Genomic DNA, 1,675 nt, shown 5'->3' with positions numbered 1-1,675 from the left:
CATAGGTATGCGTGCGTAGTGTGACGGCACTTCAGACACGTCTGCTCAAGCAACAGTCCTCGACCTCTTCCAAGGATGATCCTTGCCAACTACGGCTCCTACGAGACCCGACAACATTAGTCCTTTTTTTCAATACCATAAATCTTCGTTCTATGACCCAACAGGAGGATCTGCCCACCGAAGGAATCTACATTTGGCGGGGAGGCCGCATGCCCGACAGCGAAGAACGTGAAATGGTCAGGTTTGGTCTGTTTTATCCACATCCAAGCGAAGGGTCCGGAGGGACTCTCAACCCTGGATCTTCAAAGTTGCATTTTCACTGACAAACCACATCTAGGAGGCGTCAGATGGACCTACGTCGCGGAAGATGAGGACAACATCAAACTCGACTACACCAATGCCAGTTTCTGCAGCATGGAGCAGACGACGCCAACATGGGCTCAAGCCTTCTTCGAGCGTTATGATGTGGATCCAAAGGAATGCGCACAAGCTCGTTATGATAAGAACTTGGAAGAAGTCACGCTGCAGTTGAAAGGAGAGTCGTACGTGATGACTCTTCCACAGCATCAAGGCAAAGAACACTCAGCCTGAAGCTCACACAACATTCAGGGGATATAATGCTGAGATATTTGAAGGTAGCATCGGAGCACCATGTGAAGCCCAAAAGTAATTGTAGAATCCGCACTGCTTCCATGGTAGGGGTGGATGAGGTTAGAGAACGCACGCATCGTGCGTCACCTTGTTACAGTTAGGAACGTGAGCATGCGTGCATCGCAGTCATTGTAGTCAAGTGAACTAGACTAATGGTCTTATCATTTCTTTTCTCTAGTCTAGACTTGTTGATATTCAAGATAGTTCGAGTTTGATCCATCGGCTACGCTTGCGTTCCCTATATGGCCGGCAGCGGATCTGATTCCTCCAATAAGCGCTGTCGCATCCCATCATCATATGTGTATGATCTTCGTCCGTAGCTCATTGTCATTCGGTTCCACCAATGATCGGCATCTACTTGATAGCTTTTGTGAAAGTGGTCACTGGTCTACCTACAGAAGGCTTCTATTACGGGTATGAACACGACGTGCCCCTTCCTGGAGATCAGTGGCTCATACGCCTCAGTCTGGCTCACCCCGATCGAAAGCATCCTACCGACACTGGGCTGGCCGAGTTAGACATTCATGAAAGCTTTCTTCCTGAACGACCTCAGGTAAACGGTATCATATGGCATTACCAGGAGTGCCCTTATGGACACCTCCATCTAGACTTCGCCAACTCAGTCTTTCATTCGAGGATTCAGCTGGTTCCTATATCGGGAAATTCACTGTTCAATCGATATCCCAACTACTTCACTCTGGAGGACTGGATTGATGTACCGTACAACGCCGAAGATGGGTTGATCGTCGTGAAAGTGGGTGGGAGGGAGTATAACCTATGGCTACAAGAGCGTCCAATTGCCGCGGCGGACGATTCAGCCACCACTACCGAATAATTTTTCCGATTTCTTTTGCCTCGCTAATGACTACTGGGGATCAACGGTTTTATAACCTTGGTACACTTTTTATTTTTTATCTTTTTTTCTTTTTTCTTCTTTTTTTCTCTTTTTTCTCTTTTTTTGTTTTTTTCTTTTTTTTCTTTTTGTGATCCCCAGCGGTTACACAGTACTATGGGTTCCTGACCC

At 47.1% G+C, this 1,675-nt stretch overlaps 1 protein-coding gene across 1 annotated transcript; it reads left to right on the top strand.

Moving 5' to 3' along the window:
• Positions 1–241: 241 nt before the first annotated feature.
• On the top strand, positions 242–670 carry Pmar_PMAR025203 (hypothetical protein; the record flags this gene model as incomplete). The annotated part of the gene is made up of 2 exons (XM_002788309.1): positions 242–542; positions 565–670. Coding segments are annotated over 2 exons (407 nt in total), but the record flags the coding sequence as incomplete, so codon positions are not given.
• Positions 671–1,675: the final 1,005 nt, after the last annotated feature.

This window comes from Perkinsus marinus (genome assembly GCF_000006405.1).
Source record: "Perkinsus marinus ATCC 50983 genomic scaffold scf_1104296928534, whole genome shotgun sequence".
NCBI lineage: Eukaryota > Perkinsozoa > Perkinsida > Perkinsidae > Perkinsus > Perkinsus marinus.
Note: the sequence above shows the minus strand (reverse complement) of the source record. Positions and strands in the feature narration are given on the sequence as shown.